General features: G+C 42.6%; 1 protein-coding gene across 1 annotated transcript in view; it reads left to right on the forward strand.

Moving 5' to 3' along the window:
• The window catches only part of MATN2 (matrilin 2), a 178,402-nt gene that overhangs the window by 44,008 nt on the left and 113,940 nt on the right, over nt 1-20,454 (forward strand). Inside the window, exons 2-3 of the mRNA XM_073632018.1 lie at nt 6,524-6,640; nt 12,747-13,316. Of these exons, the coding sequence (XP_073488119.1) occupies nt 6,526-6,640; nt 12,747-13,316 (685 nt within the window). The 5' untranslated portion in view covers nt 6,524-6,525. The remainder of the gene's footprint in view (nt 1-6,523; nt 6,641-12,746; nt 13,317-20,454) is intronic.

Genomic DNA, 20,454 nt, shown 5'->3' on the forward strand with positions numbered 1-20,454 from the left:
TGACTTCACCCCATCTGAACGCAATATCAAACACAGTTCCTAAATACTCATGTCTGATATTGCCTTCAAGTTCTACCAAATGTGAACTTTGTAAGTTCAAGATTTGTGTCTTTCTAGTTGGTTTTACACATGCCTGTTTTATCTTAAATGGACATTTATATTTTTTATAATGCTACCCCAAAAATTGTTATACAACAAACATGTTGGTTTGTTTGAAAAACCTTTTCTAAATGCACATGTGATTGTGCAGGTATTAAAAAGATTGTTAAACAAGAATGTGTGGATTATTGTGTCTCACGCTAAAACACTTTGGTGGTGATGTAATTGGTGTTTTGTGTGAAAATGAAAATGTGAAAAACACAAGCAGTAAATGTCCACAAAGATTTTCTTTTTTTTGGTTTTTTATTTGATAAAGGCTTCACAAATTTGCTGGCATATTGATGGCCCCCCTACCTGCAAAGAACTCCAGGTATCGTAACCGGACATCAGGGCACTCAGGGAGGGCAAGCCAGGACGGCCACTTTCAAGCGCCGTCAGTGTTGTTTCATGTATCATTCCGGCCTCAGGCCCAACTGAGCCAGCATAGTTGGCCAAATGTTTGCGTAAAAAGTTATGGAGAATACAGCACGCCAGGATTATATGATTAAGTTTATACTCCGCCATATGGATGGGTGTCAGAAATAGGCAGAACCGGCTGGCCAGGATTCCAAATGTGTTCTCCACCACTCTTCTGGCTCTGGCCAGCCGGTAATTAAAAACCCTCTCTTCCGGGGTGAGGGTCCTCATAGGGAATGACCGCATAAGATGGTCCCCCAGCGCAAACGCTTCATCAGCAACGAAGACGAATGGGAGTCCTTCCACATTGTCCTCTGGAGGAGCAAGTCCAAGCTGCCACATACAAGAAGTTGTAATTAGCCGACACCACCGCCAACATCACAATACTATTGAACCTCTTATAGTTGAAATAGTACGACCCCGAGTTGGGTGGTGGGACGATGTGGACATGTTTCCCATCAGCTGCCCCTCCGCAGTTAGGAAAGTCCCACCGCTGGGCAAAGTGGGAGGCCACAGTCTGCCATTCCTGTGGCGTGGAAGGAAACTGTTGAGGAAAAAAAAAATAAATTACTATTTTTGCACATAAACATGGCAAGCAGATTAGACACAAACATTCTTGGCCAACCTCCAGATAGCATTTATTAAGGGGAATTTAACAACACCAACGTATAAGGTACACCTATCATATTCCCCCTCCCCCCCCTCTCATGGGCCATTTCTAACATTATGGGGGGGGGGAAATCTTGGACAGGTAACCCTCTCCACTTCATTGAGAGATGAATGCCTAAATACAGGGTATTACTTGGAACAGCCCCTCCTTAGTTACACTATTGGCAGCCCACTGGACAGGTAAGAAGAGTCATAATACAAAGATATAAATACATACTGTACACATTTGAGCACATTTGGACATTCTGCTATTACCTGTAAAGATAATAATAGGATACAAAAACTTTAAACAGTACCATTTGAAAGTATACAGGCAGGCCCTTGCACTACATGCTTTGGGTAATTCATCCATAAATCTGAGCACAAAATAGATGGGTATAGTGTGTATGGGTTTGGCAAAGTCAGCAGATAGATGATTGAGGATAGATAGAGAATTGGGATCAGCTGACTTAGCAGTTGGGGGGAGGGAGGGTTAATAAAAATGATTTGGGGACACCACAAAAAAAAAGCCTCTGGCACTCTGCCTGAATTTAAAGCACAAATCACATTTCTAAACATTTTAGGGGGTGTTTGGGGTAAAGCACTACTATGGAGCTGACAAAATACATTGTTAAGTGACTACATGAGGTGAATATAGGGCAGGAGAGCATGCTGGGGAGGTTATTGAAGGCCAATCTGTATGAAGGACTAAAAAATAAATTACAGAAAAATCCAGCATGCATGAGGAAAAAGGGGACATTCACAGCATATTCCAATCATGGTAATTAGGGAATGAGGAAAGAAATACAAGATATTAGCAAACATTCAATACAATAAAATGTGATATTAAAGGATAAATCTTACCTTCATATACTCCTTCTGCAGGACCTGTATGATGGCAGAACAGGTCTCTGGGATAATGATCCCCAGAGCCTGGGGGGGAGATGCCTGTCGAGAACTTCAAGTCCTGCAGACTTCTCCCTGTCGCCAAGTACCGCAGGGTAGCGACGAGCCTCTGCTCCGGAGTGATGGCTTGCCTCATGCGTGTATCCTGCCTGCTAATATAAGGGGTCAGCGAAGCCAACAAACGGTGAAACACGGGGTCCGTCATCCTGAGAAAGTTCCTGAAATCATCAGGATTATTCTCACGGATCTCACGGAGCAAAGGCATATGAGAGAACTGGTCACGCTGAAGCAACCAATTCTTGGTCCATGAACTCCTCCCCACCCTGATCATGGACTGGACTTGTGTCAAGGTCAGGACCCCAACACCAAGCCCCCGCACAGCACAAACTCTACGAGGAGTACGCATACGAAACATGGCTAGAAAACGGTCGGCTGCTCAGAACGAAGTAACAGAACGCACTGAAGAACAGCAAGGCCTGTGAAGAGCGACCTGAAAAACAGTAACGAATGAACAAGAACACAATGACTACTTAAAGTCACGCGGAACTTGCTTGCATGCACTGAAGAGCAGATACAAACTCACAAGCACAAACTGAACCGCAGAAAACGATCTGAAAGCCACGAGATCTGAAAAAGCGCGAATCGTCTCTCACCAAACTTTTACTAACACGAGATTAGCAAAAGGAGCCCAAAGGGTGCCGCGCTTGGTTCTGAACTGGCCTTTTCTAGTCTCATCGTACGTGGTTGACGTCACCGCGTTGTTGGCGATCAGAAATTCCGACAACTTTGTGCGACCGTGTGTACGCAAAACAAGTTTGAGCCAACATCCGTCTGAAAAAATCCTAGGATTTTGCTGTCGGAATGTCCGAACAAAGTCCAACCGTGTGTACGGGGCATAAGTATGTATGTGCCATACCTATGAGATGCCCTTAGAAGCTGGAAATCATTGTAGTAGGCATTACTACTACAGTGACTGTATGGGTCTTGTATGAAAGCAGCTGCTAACTGAGCACAGGAGGTCACCTGCTCGGCATGGGCGCCATTTGTCAGAAACCATGAAATCAGACCGAGACAGGAAGTACACTTAAATCACACTTGTTTAATAATAAAAGTAAATAGAACAAAACGTAGTCAAAACATAGCCAGAGTTCAGGAACTGGAATGGATAGTTAGACAAGCCAAACGTCAGGGAGCCGGTGATGAGCGTAGTAAAACAGCAAGCAGGATCTGGAACCAGAAGGGATGTCAGCCAAGCAAGTCTTTTTAACAGGAATGCAGGAGAGCGTCTTTGTGATGGCGAAGGCAGAGATCCTCTGGGCTGGACGGCTTAAGTAGGCAGGACTGACAGGCAGGATATCATCAACAGCTGAGTAACTGTGGAGAGATAGGAGCTGGCAATTAGCCGACAGCTGAACGGCCAGCTCAGAGAAGGAAGGGCTGGGCCCAGCCCTGACACCATTTTAGAGAACACTTTGTATTTTCTCAATGAATGCAAAGTGTCCTCTGGACAAGCTAGAGATTGTGTTGTCACTGCCCTGCCTCTCAAGCTTGTCCAATCAGAGAATGTTGTGCATTTATTGAAAAAATGCTAAGTGTTTTCTCCACAGGGATCAGCCAGGTATGGAACATGCATACTTAAATTGTATTTAATTTGTAATTAAAGTAAAAAAATGTCATAACTGGAATTCAGCTTTAACCACTTCAGATCCCGCCCATAGTCAAATGACATCCGCAGGAGGGATCTCCCATCCTGGGCGGGCATCATATGACGTTCTGGGCTTCCCAGCTGTCTTGGGGGAGCGCGGGAGCCGATGCGCATGCCCGGCAGCTGCGATGTCCACCAGGCACCCGCGATTGCCCAGTAACAGAGCTGGAACGTTGATCTGTGTGTGTAAACACGCAGATCCACATCCTGTCAGGGGAGAGGAGACCGATCATGTGTTCCGTGTACAGAGGAACACCGATCGATCACCTCCGCTTTTGAGTCCCCCCCCCACAGTCAGAATCACTCCCTAGGTAACACATTTAACCCCCTGATCACCCCCTAGTGTTAACCCCTTCCCTGCCAGTAACATTTATATAGTAATCAATGCATTTTTATAGCACTGATCGCTGTATAATTGTCAGTGGTCCCAAAATGGTGTCAAAAGTGTCCAATATGTCCGCTGCAGTGTCACAGTCATGATAAAAATCGCAGATCGCCACCATTAGTAGTAAAAAAAAAAATGCCATAAAACTATCCCATATATTGTAGACACTATAACTTTTGCGCAAACCAATCAATATATGTTTATTGCGATTTTTTTTTACCAAAAATATGTAGAAGAATACATATCGGCCTAAACTGAGGAAAACATTTCTTTTTTAAATGGGCGGCACAGTGGCGCAGTGGGTAGCACTCTCATCTAGCAGTAAGAAGGGTCGCTGGTTCGAATCCTGACCACGACACTACCTGCCTAGAGTTTGCATGTTCTCCCTGTGCCTGCGTGGGTTTCCTCCGGGTACTCCGGTTTCCTCCCACACTCCAAAGACATGCTGGTAGGTTAATTGGATCCTGTCTAAATTGGCCCTAGTATGTATGAATGTGAGTTAGGGACCTTAGATTGTAAGCTCCTTGAGGGTATAGGGACTGATGTGAATGTATAATATATATATGTAAAGCGCTGCGTAAATTGACGGCGCTATATAAGTACCTGAAATAAATAAATGGGATATTTATTATAGCAAAAAGTATAAAATATTGTTTTTTTTTTCAAACTTGTCGCTCTTCTTTTGTTTATAGCGCAAAAAATAAAAACCGCAGAGGTGATCAAATACCAACAAAAGAAAGCCCTATTTGTGGGGGAAAAAATGTTCATTTGGGTACAGTGTTGCATGACCGCGCAATTGCCATTCAAAGTGCGACAGCACTGAAAACTGAAAATTGGTGGGCAGGAAGGGGGTGAAAATGCCCGGTATTGAAGTGGTTAATGTGAAACTTTACCCTCCCAATAAAAGTGTAGATCTTTTTCCCCCTTAACTTTTGATGCCCTTTTTATGTTGTAATAAATTATACTTATAAGCCCAGGGGTCCAGCATTGTCCTCCTCGTTTGCACCACTCTCCTCCTACAGGTCCCGTCCTGCACCATCATCTTCCTTTTTTACATCATGGGGAGATGACTGTCTCTTTCTGGTTCTTGCAGCTGGTCTCCAGTGACATGACGCCAGACCTTGCACATGCAAAGATCTGATGCCACGTCCATTTACATTGTTCTATGAATGGTGGAAAGTAATGCCTTATGGGATATCAATGTCACATCTCCTATGAGACATTACATTCCACCATTCATAGAACAACATGTAAGCAGACACAGCGCTAGATCTCTATCTATGCATGTGTGAAAACTGTTGTTGCGTCTGTTTACACAGATGATGTAAAGCACTGCAACCACCAGGGATATGTGACTTCAGTATCCCAGTAGACTACAGAAGGAGACTGAAAAGTCATTCTTGCCTAGGCAGAAAAAAAAGTAGAGCAAAACATAACTAAAGAAAAATCAGCTTTTTTAAAAAGTGGAGGGGGATTAGAATACTGCAAAGTATTATTTTTACCTTAAGGTCCACAAATTTCTTCAGTCTGAAAAAACAAATTAAAAGACAGCAGCTACAAATATTGTAGCTGCTGAGTTTTAATAAAAGGACACTTACCTGTCCAGGGATCTAGCGCTGTCCTCACCCGGGCCAGGTTTTTCACCAGTGTTGGGGTCCCTGGCTCCACCATCTTAGATGTGGGAAGCTGGCTGTGACCCCTTGCACGAGCAATGCTGCACTCTGAGAATGGTCCTGCAGTCTCCTGAGACATGTGACGTGTCACAGGAGGTCATGGGCAGATGAGGATGAAAACTTGCTTATGCAGGGCAAACAGGTTCTCTTTTATGCCCTCATCCCTAATAGCACATAATCATTTTTCCTCTTCTGACCCTCCATTTAGCTATGAGAAAGAAGCCCTGGTAGACTCAGAGTTTCTTCAGTTGAAGCTTTCACAGGGCTGAGGATGGGCACCAAGAATGTCACATGAGTGAAAGGAAAGGGAGTCACATGTTCCTATACACTTGGAAGTACTGGATATTTTGTGTCTTCCAGCAGCTGAATGAGGCAGCAGGGCAGCTTAAGTAATGTACTGCTGGAGAGGGGTGATTAAGCTGCCCATAGTGGTCCGATATTCGTCCGGTTCAGCAGGAAGCAGCAAAATTTAGATTCATCTATGGCCATCGTTTTGTGAAGGCATGTGGTGCACACAAGGTTGATTCATATCCTAGGTGGCTATCGAGAAATGGGTTTAAATGAAACTTTTTTTGTACCATAAGTTCAGCTTTAAACTTCACTCATCTTATTTCCAGTTTTAATGGCAGTGGCTTTCCTCGCATCTTTCAGGCATGGCTCTTGTGAATACGTGCATCGTGCTTCCACTCCTGTTCCTGGCTACGGAGGCGGTGGAGAAACGACAGTCAGGTGGAAAAACTGAGGTGGAAATTCAAGCTGATTTATTAAGTAAGTAGACCATATAACTGAAACATGTGTACACCTACTATATATGACACCGCCACACAGCAGAGCCAAGAAATAGACAGATTTGTCATGTTAACGAGCTTTCATTTGTAGACCTGTGCTTGAAAAACTCACACAGAATCTGGATGGACTTTTTGACAATCTTTATTTATAAAGATGGACAAAACAAAAGTGCACATGTGATACAAGAATATGGAGTGGTGATTTGTAGACACAATATAGCTGTCAAGAATACTTTCGAACATTTGCTGACTGGTGTATATGTTTAAATACCAGGTCTGCAGACCCTCAATCAACCCGCCACCCTACCTACAGCCTGGGTCTTTGAAGAACTTGCACACACAGCATGAATGGGCCTGTTGAGATTGTACTCACAGCCCTACCTGAAACCTGCTTTTACCGTGACATGGTTCATATGACAGTTGCCATATAACAGGCACAGCTGTCATTTACACAACTTCAGAGTTTTTGAGTGACTGTCCAGACTGTTGCATTACAGAAATAGACTGCCTGGTTGATGAACCAGAATTTCCAGAGATTGCATGGTTACAGATTTACACTGCCCAGTGACACTAAGGTTGCTGAGACTGCTCAGGTACAGAAAGAGTCTGCTCAATTACAGAGAGAGAGAGAGACTGCCCAGTTACAAAAGAGAGAGAGAGAGAGAGAGATACTCCACCATTACATACCTAGACTGCCCAACAACTGCCTAGATACAGAAAGAGAGACTGCCTAGTTAGAGGGAGAGGGAGACTGCTCAGTTACAGGTGTTGACTGTAACTGAGCAGAGAGAGAGACTCTCCAGCAATTGCTCAGTTACAGAGAAAATGAAAGAGAGACTGCATACCTGTAGTCAGACTGCCCAGCATCTGCCCATTTATGAAGAGAGGCTGCCCAACAACAGAGAGAGACTGCCCAACTGAGAGAGACTGCCTAGTTGGAGACAGAGAGAGACTGCTCAGCGACTGCCTAGTTACAAAAAGGCATAATGTCTAGTTACAGGTGTAGAGTGCTCAGTTACAAAGAGAGAGAGAGAGAATGCATATGTAAAGAGTGGGAGAATGCCCAGCAACTTGCCCAGTTACAGAGAGACAGAGGCTGCCTAGTCATTGAGAGAAATAGCCCAGCAACTGCTGAGTTAAAGGTGTAGATTGTAGAGGGAGAAAGTCTATCCAGCAACTTTCCAGTTACAGAGAGAGAGACTGACTAGTTATAGAGAGACTGCCCAGCACCGACCCAGTTATGAAAAGTGAGACTGCTTAGTTATTGAGAGAAATTGCCCAGCAACTTCCCAGATACAGAGAGCAAGAGACTGCCTATCACCTACCAAGTTGAGGAGAGAGAGAGACTGCCCAGCAACTTCTCAGCTACAAAGAGCGAGAGACTGCCTAGTTATAGAGAGATTGACCATCACCTACCCAGATATGGAGAGAGAGACTGACTAGTTATTGAGAGCAATTGACCAGCAACTTCCCAGTTACAAAGAGAGAGAGACTGCCTAGTTAAAGAGAGATTGACCATCACCTACCTTGATATGGAGAGAGACTGCCTAGTTATTGAAATTGACCAGCAACTTCCCAGTTATAGAGAGAGACTGCCCATCACGCACCCAATTATAGAGAAGGAGCCTGCCTAGTTATTGAGAGAAATTGCCATCCAATTTCCCAGTCACGGAGAGAGAGACTGCCTAGTTAAAGAGAGAGAATGTTCAGGTCTACACTGTTCAGTTATAGAGAGTAACTGCTCTGTTCTGTTATATAAAGATTCTGCTTGGTTACAGAGAGAGACCATCCCGGGACTGCCCAGTTACAGGGAGACCAGGGTGTCTAAATGTAAAGTCCAGAAGCAGTTTTTCTTAGAAATCACATTCGATTGTGTTTATGGTGCTCTAGACCCCCTTTATAAGGGCTCAGAAGAAAAGACATAGAAGATATGATTGGCATTCAATCTAGAAGTGAGATTACTGGTCAACATATGTGACCGGTCAGTATATGCAAAAAAAAATCACTCACTATGCTGGAAAAAAAATATATAAAAGATAGAGTAAAATAATTTTCAACATAGTCCAACAAAACAGTTGTAAGATTGACTAAAAATTTAAATTAGAATATTATAAAACAGGAAATGATCATTAAAATATGAATTCAAATATTGATAGTAGAAGAAAATGTAGCAGCTCTAAGATCGAATTATACCAGTCAAGATATTAGATCAGGTACAATTAACAATTATCGATTTTTTAAAAATACCTTTTATTATAGAAAACTTTTCAACTGTTATGTATGTGTCTATTTTTTTATGATAGTTGCTTTCTACAGAAAACAGCTATCATAAAAAATAGACACATAAATAACATTTAAAAAGTTTGATATAACAAAAAGTAATTTTTTTAATCGATAATTGTAAAGTGGAACTGTTCAGAGTCAGAGTCGGCAGTTTTAACTTCTGTTTTACAATAAATTACAGTTTTTTAAAATTATATTTTAGTTAATAAAAAAGGATAAGGGATTGTTCAGAGTAATAATAGCAAATAGAAACCCTTTTCAGGATATAAACACCTTGGAGGATACTTGAGAAAGACTGATCTAAATATTTTACTGCTGCCATTGTGAAATGGAGACCAACATAAAAATCAATGCTTCTTTTCCCACAGAGCTTGATCTGTAAAGCATAATAATTTCCCATAAAGCCCTCTAACTCCCAATAATCTCTATACTACTGAGTTCTAACATTTGAGTATTTCTGTTTAGATTTTTTATGTGTGATACAAGCCAAATCTTGGGAGTTTAGATCTTTATCTGGACAAAAAATGTTCCAGAGATTATATGCAATGTAATTAGTTATAATGTGGCACAGATGGTTTCCGCCTCAACTGGCGGGATAGAAAATACATTTAGATACATTAATTCACTCCGGATCCTTGGTAAGTTTTTAGCTGTATGCTATGGAAGGTGATTGGGCTCTAGGGTTCGCTGCTTGGACTGGTTTACTGAATGTGACTGTCCATGAAACCTTGCTCACCGTGCTTCCATGCCTAGGGGCAGATATGGAGGCATCTTGTGTAGAGCAAAGAAGCCCAAGGAACATAGGGGTTATTACTATTATTATAATTATAATTGTACAGGATTTATATGAAACTAACAGTTTGCAGAGCACTTTACAAAATAAAAGGTAGACAATATAGTTACAGCACATTTCAAGACAAGAGGGCCCTGAAGACACGAGGGCCCTGCTCATGAGAGCTTTTAATCCTTAAGTTGGGGATGAGACTTTTTCCTGTGGTCTGTTTTTCTGAAGACTTCATATTGAAGCCATGGAAGAAAAGAAAGCAATGCCCAGATGAAGTCCCCTTGAAGGTAGACAAAATGGTGCTCAGACTCATGGTGTCTTCCTAGCGCCATGAGTCAGAGTCATAACTTAAAAGGGTAGAATGGAGAGCCGGCAACTCGTTTTTCCTGAATGAATGACTTTATTAAAATGGGCAGAGTAGTTACAGTAGTTTACGCGTTTCAGCAATAAGTCTTAATCGTAGCCATAAAAACATCTCAAGACACAGCATTTATATATGTAAAAATTTAAGGCTTATTGCCGAAACACATAGGCTACTGTAACTTGTACACTCTACCTGTCTTAATAAAGTAATTCATTTGGAAGAACAAGTTGCTGGTTCTCCATTCTACTCCTTCATATAGAAGCCATTGAATTGATAGCAGCATGGCATGCGTCAGAAGATTCCCCATATTTGGGGAAAAAAATGCGGGGCACTAACTAATACTGTAACCTCAAACTTAAAACAGTACTGAAGAAAAATATACATATAATATACTATGGAACTTGGGATGTGTTTAAACCAACATTCACAAAGACTTATAAAAAAAAGCAGAAAAGTGGCTTATGAAGAGGAAAAATAGCTAATGAACATTTTATTAGACATTTAATGCTCTAAAAATATATCAACAGTAAACCTTGTTTAAAAACACTGTAAATCAAACCCTTTTCAAATGAACTGAGAGTGTGTAGAATCAACAAAGATAATAGATGAGTTAAATCAGTGGTCTCCGAACTTGGCCCACAGACCGGATGTTACCCTTTGCTTGCCTCTCTCTTGTGGCACTATTTCCCCCACTGACTCCAAAGATGGGGCACTATTTCTCCTACTGACACCAAATATGGGGCACTATTTCTCCTACTGACAACAATGATGGGGCACTATTCCTCCTATTGACATCAATGACGGGGCACTATTCCTCCCATTGACATAAAAAAATGAGGCCTTTTTCTCCCACTTACACCAATGATAGGGCAGTATTTCTCCCACTGACACTAAACCAATGATGGGACACTATTCTTTCACTGACACCAATGATGGGGTACTATTCCTCCCACTGACACCAATGATGGAACACTATTCCTCCTACTGACACCAATGATGGAACACTATTCCTCCTACTGACACCAATGATGGGACACTATTTCTAACACCAGTAATGGAGCTCCATTCCTCCTACCGACGCCAAAGATGGGGAAGTATTCCTTCCACTGACACCAGCAATGGGGCACCATTCTTCCCACTAATACCAATGATGGGGCACTATTCCTTCCACTGACACCAGCAATGGGGTACTTTTCCTCCCACTGACACCAATGTTGGGGCACTATTCCTCCTATCAATACCAATGATGGGGCACTATTCCACCCACTATTACCAATGATGGAGCACTATTCCTCCTATCAATAGCAATGATGGGGCAGTATTCATCCCACTGACACCAATGATGGGGCACTATTCCGCCCCTCAATACCAATGAGGGGGGCACTATTCCTCCTCCTATTGACCACAGTGCTATGTAATTTTTTTTCCTTTCACTGACTACCAAACCTGAGGCACTGTTTACTCCTGTAGACTGACATCCACCCAACAAGGCATTTTAGGAAGCCATATACAGCTCTCTGCCAGCCCCACCCAGCACACATGATCTGCCTGCATTGCACAGAGAAGACCCAGTGAACACCGGAATATAGTATATATAAATTCCTGGTGTTTTTCATTAACTTGGGGAGGAACCAGGGAAGGCTAAACATAAAGATGATTATAGTGCTTGGTAAATCCTTACAGATACCTAGTGAAGTGACTGGCCCTAAGTGATACACAGAGATGAAACAAATCCATCTACATAAGTTGTACCTGTTTATCTGCAGTCTTCTCTTCTCTACATCTGTTCAAAGTCCAGAATTTATAAGGCTTGTCTGAAGCTGTCAAAAAAAGGGGATGGGTAGCTGAAGTTACGCTCTGCAGAGCTAAGTGAGGAGAACTCTGAAAGCTGATTGGAGGGAAGGGACATACCCACCTCCACACAGTACACATGAACAGAGCTGAGGCTGTCAATCTGCTGGAGGTCCTCCCCTGTTACCTTTTTTCTCTTGGTGTCAGGGAAACTTGTCAGAAGTCACTCATGCTGATAGCAGAGGAACAGAGCAGTTGACAGAAATGACACTTAGTGGTCTTAATTGAGACAAGTAGACACAATATAGAGGGATATGCTTTGTTCATATTTCATGTTTGAGGTTTACAACCACTTTAAACTTCAGTTTTAAATATCTTTTGAGAGAAAACAACTGCTCCAGAAGCTCCAGACCTTTGAAAAACACCCGCCCTAGTATGAACTTGCAGGTGCTGGCTCTGCACAAGTCAGAGGACAAGAAAAAAGTCCTGGACGGCCGCACACCACTAAAGGCATGTGAGCTATGATTAAGCACCACTACATGGTGTAAAACGGGTCAGCTGTGTTTCCCTGTTTCTTTTGTACGTGAAGTGACTGCATTGGATTTTAATTTTTGCAATAAAGATGCCTTTAGTGGTGTGCGGCCGTCCAGGACTTTTTTCTTTTCCTTTATATATATTTTGCGGGGCTATTGCACTACTGTGGAGCTTGTGCATATTTTTGCCTAAACACAAAAAAAATCTTAGTTCAAACCAGTCATATCAGTTATTCTGCTTATGTTTTGTAGCCACTTAAAAGTTTTTTTTTTTTATAGTTTTGCATGTATTATCAAAGTATTTAATTTCCTACTGTGTATTCTTTTTCAGAGGAAGCCTGTCATAACAAACCATTGGATCTTGTCTTCGTCATCGACAGTTCCCGAAGTGTACGCCCGTATGATTTTGAAAAGGTGAAAGAATTTCTAATCACTATGCTAAAGTTCCTGGACATTGGCCCAGATACCACCAGGGTGGGTCTGTTACAATATGGCAGCACCGTAAAAAATGAGTTTTCCCTGAAGACTTACAAAAAGAAATCTGATATTGAACGAGCAGTGAAGAGGATGATGCACCTTGCCACCGGAACCATGACGGGACTGGCCATTCAGTATGCCATGAACATTGCCTTTTCTGAATCTGAGGGGGCCCGCCCATCCCATCAATTTGTGCCGAGGATTATTATGATAGTAACTGATGGCAGGCCACAGGATCCTGTAGCTGAAATCTCAGCAAAGGCAAGAAACTCTGGGATCCTAATATTTGCCGTTGGGGTAGGTCGGGTAGATATGGACACTTTGAAATCCATTGGAAGTGAGCCACATGAGGAACATGTCTTCTTAGTAGCCAATTTTAGTCAGATTGAAACATTGACATCTGTCTTCCAGAATAAGCTTTGTGGTAAGTGCATGTATTCAGCCACTCTTTTATTTATTTCTTTTCAGATATCAAAGCAAATTCTTCCCCACTTCCCTAAGTTATTTTTTTTCCTTTTGTAAACTTTTCCATTTTTTTTTTATTAATTAAAAAGCCTTTATTTCATTAATAAATAGCATTACCATGTTTTGTATCAGAAAGGGACAAATTCCAGAATAAAAGTTGTTCTTTTGATACGTAAAGCCGTGTACACACGAGCGGACTTTTCGACCAGACTGGTCTGATGGACCAAATCCGGCGGACAATCCAACCGTGTGTGGGCTCCATTAGAGCTGCACAATTACTCGTTAAAAAAATCGTGATCTCGATTCAACCCCCCTGACGATCTCGATTCAACCCCCCTGACGATCTCGATTCAACCCCCCTGACGATCTCTATTGCAGAGTTTGCCGATTCTTTCATATAACAAGTGGAGAGACTTATCTGCTCTCTCAGCTGTCAAAAGAAAACATCCAGGCAGTCTGCCAAGTTTTTAACATGAAACATTGTAACTAACTCTTCCTTCTTAGATCAAAGGGATAAACTTCTGTGTGAAAAAAAAAATCCAGGCAGTCTGCCAAGTTTTTAACAATGTTTAAATGCAGGAAGTTTAACCACTTAAAGTCTAAATCTTTTTCTGACACGTGTTTCTTAAGTTAAAATCAATATTTTTTGCTAGAAAATTACTTGGAACCCCCACACATTATATATATTTTAGCAGAGACCCTAGGGAATAAAATGTCAATTGCTACAATATTTTGTCACACTGTATTTGCCCAGCGGTCTTTCAAACACAATTTTTTGGGAAAAAATACACTTCAATGAATAAAAAAAAAACAGTAAAGTTAGCCCATTTTTTTTTGTTTTAAAGATGATGTTACACCGTGAGAATCGTGATCTATCTTCTAAGCAAAAAAATCGTGATTCTCATTTTAGCCAGAATCGTGCAGCTCTAGGCTCCATCAAACCTGCAGCGGACTGTTTCGGTCAAAAATCTGACTGAATTTAGATTTGGAACATGTTTTAAATTTGTCCGACGGACTCGAGTCCGGTTGAAAAATCCGCTCATCTGTATGCTAGTCCGACAGACAAAAACCCACGCTAGGGCAGCTATTGGCTACCGGCTATCAACTTCCTTATTTTAGTCCAGTGTACGTCATCACGTATGAATCCGTCGGACTTTGGTGTGATCGTGTGTAGACAAGTCCGTTCGTTCAAAAGTCAGTCGAAAGTCCGTCAGAAAGTCCGTCAGAAAGTCCGTCGGACTAGTCCGGTCGAAAAGTCCGCCCGTGTGTACACGGCATTACTGTAGAACTAACCATAGTTCCCAGATAGAAGAACACATTGTGGTTACAATAAGTTTAATGAAAATCTAATCATCTTTTGCTGTACTCATTATGAGTAAATCACGCTAGTTTAACCAGGATGCAACCCCCATCATCCTGTTTGGCTATCCAAAGACCAAAAGGTAGTAACCCTAGGGCCAATGAACAGCAGCCATCATTTCTGCACACTGAGTTAGGCCATCCATTGTAAAGTTTTACACGCAAGCATGATCTGTCTGGGTCTGGTGGATGGGCAAGGGGGCACTCTTTGGCATCTTCATCTTGGGTGGTAGAGGACCATTTCCAGGCATTGTATATGCTGGGTAGGTATAACATGACAGGATTGCTCCTATAATGTTGGTATCTCAATCCTTTCACATTGGGAGTTTAAAACAAAAAAGGACATAATTGGTGTCAGTAGGAGGAATAGTGCCCCATCATTGGTGTCAGTGGGAGAAACAGTGCCCCATTTTTGGTGTCATTGGAAGCAATAGTACCCCATCATTGGTGTCAATAGGAGGAATAGTGCCCCATCATTGGTGTCTGTGGAAGGAACAGTGTTCCATCATTGGGAGGAATAGTGCCCCATCATTGGTGTCAGTGGGATGCACTTGGCCAAAACCGAAAATGACAGTTTTTTAAAAATATATATATTTTTATATATAATTGTATTATATTTGACTTTTTAATTAATATCATGAATTTAAATAAATATGAATTTATTGTTGGCCATTATCAGCACCTTTAGCGCAAGAAAAGCTCAAGAAAAATGCATCCCTTTAAATTCTGTGCATGTTTTCTCACTGGTCCGTTGCGCTTCCATTGCTTGCTGCATTTTTGGTCAGTTAAAAAAAGCCACCAAAAACACACCTTGAAATGCAATGAAAACGCAGCAAATAGGGAGAAATTGGGAGAATTAGTTCCCCATCATTGCTGTCAGTGGGATAATTAGTTTCCCAACCCTAGTGTCAGTGGACGGAATAGTACCCCATTGTTGGTGTCAGTGGGAGGAATAGTGCCCTATCTTTGGCATCGGTGGAGGGAATAGTGCCCTAAAGACTAGAAGAGGGCAAGCAAAGGGCCACATCTGGCCCATGGGCCACAGTTTGGAGACCCCTGGAGTAGAATAAATGAGAGTTAGGACCTCTTCCAGGTTTCTTCTGGTCTCCACGTCCCCATTGAGATCGTTTCCCACACTTCCTGCTCATGTAATGGACTGAGTGTCAAGATCACCAAAACAGGAAAATAGAGAAAAGCTCACCAACAGGGACACAAACAACCACAACAAATCAAAAACTACAGAACTACTTTGACTGTGAGCTTGTGTTTGGTCCAATTTCTTCCTCGAAACATCTGCTCAACCATTTAAAGTTTTAATGGTAGTTGATTGTTTAGGAGGTAAAAAGTCTCTTGGCTCAGAAACAATGCAGTTAATATTTAAAGATATTAATTCCACTTGTATATTGTTTCCTAGCCATGAGATTGCTTTGGGTTTCTGACATACACTAACCCTTCACTGAGTGTGTGAGGTCTATCAGAATCTCGTGGTTATGGGTAGACCACAGGCCCAATAATGGAACAAGAGGCCCAGCCTTGGAAAGACATTCAGATCAGCAGCACCAAAACCACAAGAATCCCTTTTGTGTTGCTGCAAAGACGGCTGCAAAATAAGTAAATGGGAATTGGGCTCAGGGGACTTGTGGTGGAGTTACATATTGATTTACTGTTAACTTCCCCCAGTGGCACCGCTCCAAGCACTGACAACAAGACATGCACTTCAACTAGAATAAACATCTAATGCAGTAAAGCAGCTACTGTAACATAAAATAATAAACAGGCTATAACGTAGAAGACAGTACTTTGAGTTTGTGCCAACTGATTTGTGTGTACTCTAGACATGTAAAATTAATTACTATAATATTAGCAATGGGACTCTTTGTTTATTGACATTTTCAGCGGCGGTTCATGTGCCGAGTCTTTTGTAGTGCACAGATGGATAGATGATCTTACGAAGGAAATACTGTATACTGCTGAATCATAACTCCCTAAGGATCACTCAACGTAACATACAAAGGGCCTCGGAAAAGTGTCTTAAGTGGAACTGTCAGTACTGCACTGTTGACATCAATCAGTTTCAAGCTTTCAGAATCCAATTACCAGTGAAAAATGTAAAGTCTCTTGCCCACAGGCGAAAAAAAACGCAGCGTTTGTGGCCATTTATTGGAACACAGGTGCGTTGTCTAGCTACTTAAAGGGTTAGTTCACTTTTACCAAAATACTGCCTATGCAGATGAGGGGGCATATAGAAAAAAATAAACTGCAGCTTTGACTGGATAGTTGGATAATGCTATAACTATAGGTGTAGGCTAGTGGTCTCCAAACTGTGTCCCAGGGGCAAGATGCAGCCCTTTACTTGCTTTTATCCGCCCCTTGGGGAACTATTTCATCCACTGATACCAACAATGGGGCATAAATGACCCTCCCAATGAATTAAACGATGGGGCAGGATTCCTCTCACTGACACCAATGATGGGGCAGGATTCCTCCCAATCACACCAACGATGGGGCATGATTCTTCCCAGTCACACCAACGATGGGGCACAATTCCTCCCAATGACACCAATGATGGGGCACGGTTCCTCCCAATGATACCAATGATGGGGCACAATTTCTCCTAATGACACCAATGATGGGGCCCAATGACTTCAATGATGGGACACAATTCCTCCTAATGACACCAATGATGGGGCAAAATTTCTTCCAATGAGACCAATGATGGAACACAATTCATCCCAATGACACCAATGATGGGGCAACATTTCTTCCAATGAGACCAATGATGGGGCACAATTCCTCACAATGACACCAACAATGAGGCCTAATGACTTCAATTATGGGGCACAATTCCTCCCAATGACACCAATCATGGGGTACAATTTCTCCCAATGACACCAACAATGGGGCCCAATGACTTCAATGATGGGACACAATTCCTCCTAATGACACCAATGATGGAACACAATTCATCCCAATGACACCAATGATGGGGCAAAATTTCTTCCAATGAGACCAATGATGGGGCACAATTCCTCACAATGACACCAACAATGAGGCCTAATGACTTCAATTATGGGACACAATTCCTGCCACTCACACCAATGATGGGGCACAGTTCCTCCCACTGACAACAACTATGGGGCACAGTTCCTGACACCAAAGATGGGGCATTATTTTTTCCCACTGCTGTAAGGACCTTTTCTATGTACTCCCAATGGCCACAGTCTGACCCCTCTAAAGTCTGAAGAACAGTAAACTGGCCCTTTGTTTAGAAAGTTTGGAGAACCCTGGTGTAGGCCATTTATGTACCTCCCAAATCCTGGCTAAAAACTCTTACAGATAGTATCATCCCATCCTGCCTTGTTGCTAGGACGTTGCTAAGACAATCCCAGCTGTTTCTGCTCATCCCCACCCTCACAGGAGCAAGCTCTCAAACCCCCACATGTATGCAGTCCACTGTCTCCTCTGACACAACATCGCTAAGCTCAGAGCTACTGTGATAGGGGTTTGAATAGATTGGAGGTCTCTTAGCAATGTCCTAGCAACAAGGCAGGATAGGATGATGCCATCTCTGAGAGTTTTTCAGCCAGGCTTCAGGAGGTACATAAATGGCCTACACCTATAACAAGTGCATTATTTAAAGTGATTGTAAAAAATATTTTTTCTCACCAGACATGTTAAACTTACCCGCTCTGCGCAATGGTTTTGCACAGAGCGGCCCGATCATCTTCTTATGGGGTCGCCCATTGGTGCTCTGGGTTCCTCCTGCTCCTTCCTATGGTGGCACACATGCGGGCTTGATCCCGAGCCGAGCTGTGTGTGTCTGTTGACACACATAGTGTGGCTCTGCCCCCACCCCTCACTCCCTCTTTAGGTCTCCTCCCCATTTGCTTGGCTTGGGACCAACATGCAGAATGTGATAACACATATACATAGCCAATTTGTACACACATACTATACAAGGATCAATTTAGACAGGAGTCAGTTAACCTACCAGAATATTTTTGAAGTGTGGGAGGAAATCCACCCAAGCACAGAGACAACATGCAAACTCCATGCAGATAGTACCCTGGATGAGATTCAAACCAAGAAACCCAGTGCTGAAAGGCATAAGTGCTAACCACTAAGCCACGCTGAGCAAAACAATATAGTTTTCCATGTTCAAAACCTTTTAAAATGCTTTTTCTGTATATTTTATCCTAGGAAATGGGAGCGGGGTACCTGTCAAAACTAGGTACCTGCTCCCCCCCCCCCCAAAAAAAATGACATGCCAAATGTGGCATAGAAGGGAGTGAGGAGTAGTGGCGGCTGGTGCTCCATTTTTTGGGGGTGGCGGCAAACAAAACCCACCCCCCTGCCCACTCGCCATTCCTGCTCGCCAGCCCCGGACTTACCCCATCCAGGTCGCGGGCGGCTTCAGCAACTTCCCCAGCTTCACCTCCCGGCCAATCCGGTCGCTTCTCCGTCTGGGCAATCCGGCCTGAGGACCCACTTTCTGTCCTGATTGGCCGGGAGGAGAAATAGGAAGACAATAGCGAATGTTGATTCGCTAGTGTCACAAGTGGGAGGGCTCCCCAACCTTTTTGAGGCCAATTAGAGCCTCCAGCTCTTATCACGTGCTTCAAATAAATTATATAAACCTCGTAGAACTCTATGCGTCCAGCGCCCCGCATGAAGATTAGGGGGGCGGCACCCCTGTGCCCCTTATGGACCGTGGTGAGGAGCGCTTAAAGTGGAACTTCCACTTTTGGGTAGAACTCCACTTTAAGTTGATATGTATCAGACACAATAAATATTGGTGTAACTTTAACAATAACAAAATCATTAGTAAAACATATGTAAACCGTTCAAGTTGTGTGTAGGATTGAGGTCAACATGTTTCGAGGACAGTGTCCTCTTCTTCAGGACAAAGAAGTCAGATGTCTCCATACACATACAATAAGTTGCCTTATAGATCATAAGATGCCTTATAAGATGTTCTTCTTATCTGTATACAAATCTGCATTTTGATATTGTACATATGCTCACTGTGTAATTGTTTATTGACTATTATAGATTCCATAATAGTTAATAAACATCTGCATAGTGAGCATATGTACAATATCAAAATGCAGATTTGTATACAAATAAGAAGAACATCTTATGTTGTATTGTCTTCTGTTATTAAGGCCAGCCATAGACGGTCAGCATTCCTGCTGAACCGGCTGAGATTCAAACCGTGTATGGACATGCTGAATGTACCAAGTTGATCGAACGATCAACTTGGGTACAACCAGCCTGCCGGATTCTACTTGGGTTTATCACCAGCGGCTGCTATGGCCACTAGCAATAATCACCGTCTTCTGTGTATACAATGTCTCAGCAGGAGGGATTCCCCTGTCAGCACTGTCGTTGCAGGAAAGAGATTCGCACTGTCTATGGCCTACTTTACAATAGTGCAATGAGACCAAAACTTCTCTGTCTCTTAGCCCACCTTGGCACGATGCTCAGATTAGCACATTTGTAGATCAGGCTGCAGAAAAAGCAAAAAGGGGTCACCAGAGATAAAATGCCTAAAAAAGGGACAGCCCAGACCCAAACATGTCCCCTACAGCCAGACTGAAAAATTTAACGTAAGGACAAACCCAGCCCAAATCGCCCATTTGTGCAAAGATGACTGCACAGTTCATGATTAAGGGAGGAAAAGACTTTGGGCCATCGCTAAGCTTTTCTCTAAAGCCCACCAGGTTGGAGGGGATATG

The sequence above is a fragment of the Aquarana catesbeiana genome, linkage group LG05 (assembly GCF_042186555.1).
Source record: "Aquarana catesbeiana isolate 2022-GZ linkage group LG05, ASM4218655v1, whole genome shotgun sequence".
In the NCBI taxonomy this organism is placed as follows: Eukaryota; Metazoa; Chordata; class Amphibia; order Anura; family Ranidae; genus Aquarana; species Aquarana catesbeiana.